The sequence below is a fragment of the Ceratotherium simum genome, chromosome 16 (genome assembly GCF_057802395.1).
Source record: "Ceratotherium simum simum isolate JZ-2026a chromosome 16, ASM5780239v1, whole genome shotgun sequence".
Taxonomy (NCBI): domain Eukaryota; kingdom Metazoa; phylum Chordata; class Mammalia; order Perissodactyla; family Rhinocerotidae; genus Ceratotherium; species Ceratotherium simum.
In genome coordinates this window covers 24596410-24600604 of record NC_141915.1, presented here as the reverse complement: position 1 = coordinate 24600604, position 4195 = coordinate 24596410, and the positions used below count along the sequence as shown (strand labels likewise).

The 4195-nt window shown below is 47.7% G+C and overlaps 1 protein-coding gene across 1 annotated transcript; it reads right to left on the bottom strand.

Annotated features, from left to right (window-relative positions):
• Positions 1-1573: 1573 nt before the first annotated feature.
• LOC147914957 (WAP four-disulfide core domain protein 18-like) lies at positions 1574-3481 on the bottom strand. Its single transcript, XM_087440828.1, has 3 exons — positions 3406-3481; positions 2629-2777; positions 1574-1806 (listed from the first exon to the last, which is right to left on the bottom strand). The coding sequence occupies exons 1-3, from the start codon at positions 3467-3469 to the stop codon at positions 1762-1764; spliced, it is 258 nt and encodes an 85-aa protein (XP_087296954.1). The 5' UTR covers positions 3470-3481; the 3' UTR covers positions 1574-1761.
• Between the last annotated feature and the right edge of the window lie 714 nt (positions 3482-4195).

Below are 4195 nucleotides of genomic sequence, written 5' to 3'. Positions count from 1 at the left end.
CAGGTGTGGTGGTCTTTGCCTATAGGACACATGTAAGTTTCTGGGGATGGGGCTGCACTTCGTCTTGTCCACCTTCATTTCTTGGAACCCAAACTCCCGATATCCATGTTAAGCTCTTCCAGGATGTCTCTCTTCATGCAGCGCTGGGGTGAGAGTGGGGCAGGGCTGCAATAACCAACCAGCCAGGGGCTGAGATTTCATTTCCCCCTTCTTGAGGGCACTCCTCTTGTAGATAAGTGATTTTCTGAATCACACACTCCTCTTGGTTTTTTGGAGGAATATGCCCCCTTCCCTCCCCAATGGCAGCAGGGATGGGGGAGGCATGTATAACTTTTGGCCGTGTACACTGTGTCCCATAACATGTCTTACTTCATGTGAGATAAGGGTGACTGGGCTGTTGGGAATGGCAGGACCAGTTTGTAGCCTCTTCAGAAGGCCTTGGGGAGATGGTTGACTTCTTTTTAGAAAGTGGGGTACTTTATTTTTCACCAGGGGTCCTGGTTCCTAATTCTGGGGATATAGGAAGAGACTCTCCCTGTCATGCTTCATTTGTCACAGTCCCTATAATGCCACCACTTAGAGGTCCTTTGGGCAAACAACTGACCTCAAACATTGCTAATACCCCTAGATGGGTTAAAGGTCATTCATAACAGTTATAGGTTATTAATAAAGCAGTTTTGCAAACTGCCTTAACTTAATCCTGCCTATCTCAATAATTGTGGACAGGTTTGTGATGGGGATGACCAGATAGTAAAAAGATACCAATCTTAACATGCCCTCATTGCAATGCACAGACTGGTGAGACCATGAGACATTGGGATTATAAGACATCTAACTGAGAAACAAGAGCAGTGTTAGGAAGACGGACAAGCAGATATGGGAGAAACTCAGCAGGCTAAAGTGGGAGAATCTAGGTAGAAAGAAGGTAATAGAAAGTCTTGGGAGATGGAGCTTGTAGTGTTCAGCCCAGACCACCATTTATGTCAGGGATTCTTTGAGAGACCTAGGTTTATCCTCTGACTCAGGTAAACTCTAGATCAAAGACTCTGCCCCTGGAGCCCATCTCCTAACTGTATCCTAACTCCCAATCACTCCAGGGCAGGAGCTGGCACTTCCCGACTGCTGCCACTCAAAGCCCCACATCCCAAGAGTCAGAGTCACTCTCCTGGAGCTAGCCATCCAGTCCTGCTAGGTGTCAGTGTGTTGCCTTACAATGGAGTATCCCCACGCCTGCTCCTGCTCCTGCTCCTGCTCCTGTTCCTTCTGAGTCTCCTAATAAGGCTGCTCCAACAGGCCTGCTATGTGCTACATGGTCATTAGCTTTTTTGCTTGATCAAAACCATATTCACTGAATGATTGAGAAAATATGTTTGTGCCCTTTGCTCTGTCTGGAGATACTGATATGGAAGGAGGAAAGAAACTAGGTGGGAGGACCTTGCCTCTGACCTGTTGGTATCCTGAGTGCCTTGTATTCATGGGCTCACTGTGGTGTGCACACTTGGTTTTGCCAATCCACAGGGGGTCCACTAGAATGCCTAAATGGGAAGAATGACACAGCCCAAATAATGCCACAGATAAAGTTTATTTTGGACAGAAACTTTTTAGAAAGGAATTACTTCACCATTTTAGATCTTTGTCTTCTAGGGCTGCAATTCCAGGGTTAAGGAGTAGCCAGGAATGGATTGTGGAAGAGTCTTGTTATGCAAAGCATCAGATTCACAGATTCATGAGAAATCTTCCGGGGCTGGTCTCCAGACACGCTTAAGAAATGTCCAGTCCATCTTTCACACGGCCACCAGAGGCACGCTATTAAAGTACGAATTTGATCATGACATTTCCTCTGCTTAGAAATGTCCAGCAGTTTACCAAACTCTTTGATAGGCAACTCATTCCTCTTTGGACTCTAGCTTGGCTGACTCTCTAGCACCCTGAGGTGCTGCAACTTCTACCTACCATAAGCACTTTCCCATATCCAGTGGAGGGTCCACACTTCTCCCATCATGTGAATTGCCCTTCCTTCCTCCAGCAAACTTTATGCATCCTTTAAGCTCTCCCTTAAATGTTCTCCACTCTCTGACAACTTTCCCTACCTCCCTCCTCTGAGGCAAAGCCATTAACTCCTTCCTTTGCTCCCACAGAACTTGGTGGAGATCTGTACAAAGCACTAGCGACACCGGGTTGTAATTATTCCTACAGGTCTGCCTCCCTGACCTGGTTGTGTTCACCTTTTTGTCTCAACTCCAGCACAATGCCTGCTGGACACAGGAGATATTCAATATATCATAGTTCCCTTTCCTTTCCCTCCTCCTCCCAGGATCACCCATTTTCCAGCAAGAGTTAAGCCTCTTTGGTCGGGGAGAGGAAAGAGGGTAAGAAACCCTTGGTTAATAATGAGCTTTGAATCTAGGGTCATGGTGACTTGTCTCAATTGAGCCCTCAGGGTTGTCCTGGGGTAGGGCTTCACTTCTAGGAGAGGGCCTTGGATAATTCAGCCAGGTGACCTGCCATTTGCTTCCAGCCCCTTTCTCTTGGATTATCCAGTAGACAAGTGAGCATTTTTCTGCCCCAGCAAAGTCCACTGGGGAGTTGTCCACCCCTGTGAACAGCTCTTGACTGAATTATACTCACTTGGAGGATGGGATATTTGCAGACATGACCACATCCATTGCTGCAGCATTTCATTCCTTTCGGACACGATTCATCTCCTGAGCATTCTTCAACACAAGTCCCAAAGACTCCTTTAGGCACCTTAGGGCAGACTCCAGGTCTTTCTCGCCCTGAAATACAAAATGGTTTTTGTGGGGTCTGGAATGGTTACTAAGACAGGCATAAGAAGTGATAACTGGTAGGATTCCCACCTCTTCCACTTCTTCCTTTGGGCTCCTGGACTCCTCCATTAGCCTCGTTGGCCACACTCTCACTCTTAAGCCCCTATTTTCATAGTCTGGCCCTTAGGAGAATGTTCTCCTGCCCCAAAGGTTCCACAGTCCCAGCAGGAAAGAACCTGCACTGTCATAACCCTCTTCTTTGCACCTTATAAGAAGGTATTAGACAATCATGGACAGCCATCTCCCCACCTCACAGGTACCCCATGTTCATCCTGGAGCTATTCCCCATTGGAGTCCCACATCCAAGGCACACCTCCTACTTAGAGAGAACCTTACTCTTTACCCCCAACTCTAATCAGACCCAACACAGTCTGATAAGAAGAATGACAAAGGCAGGGTGATCACTCCTGGAGGTCAAAGGAAATGGGTCTGATCAATGCCAAATCTCCATTCTGCAGTGAGCACACTGCCTGCTTCTGTGCCAGACCATCCCCAGGTCTGAAGCTGGGCTCTGAGCCTTCTTTGCTCTCAGGGAGGATCCCCTCAGCACCCACATCTCTGAAAGGAGGTCTCTTACCGCAGGCCATCTCCATCCCCAGGGTGATGAAGGCCACCAGAACCAAGACTGCACTTGTCTTCATGTTGGCCTTTGATGAGATGCACACACAGAGCCTAGCCCCAATTTATACCCTCAGTGTCACCAGAGAGGAGGGTGGGGCGGGAAGCAGTAGAGCAGGAAGAGTATAAAATATAAGCTCTCTGGGGAGTGTCCCCAGAAGATCTGGCTCCTTTGTTCTATTTCACAACTGCTTTCTCTCTAATTAGGGTATGACTTCACGCAGATGCAAATGCCAAACAGCAGAGTTCAGCAACACTTTTCAGCTCTTTGTTCATTGTTATATTACAACCTGGTACTGGTGTCTCTGGTGACTTTAGGAACTGTGGCCAAAGGAAAGAATTTTCTCTGTATAATTTAGAATTTCAGAGTGAGAGATTAAACTGTGAAATCAGATGTTGTTTGTCAGGGCCCATCTGGGGCCTCCTGGAGGTAGAGTTACATGAGGATTTGAAGTGCTTCTACGAGACATGGTGAAATATGTGCTTTGGAGCTGCCCCCTGGGGCTGAGATCCCTAATCAAGAGTGGAATGTGGGCCCCCCCTTAACCACAAGGGTAGTGATGGGTAGGTAGTGAAGTGACTCACCCAAGGAAGTGGATGCTCAAAGATCACAAGCTGGCTGGGGCCTTTGGGGATTGAGAGACAGGGCCCATCTGGATGGTTGGTGGTCTCTGACCTACCCTGCTCTGTACCATGAGGACTGTGTGGGTTAGCTAGAGTGAGCTGAACTACAGGAGAAGAATACTGAA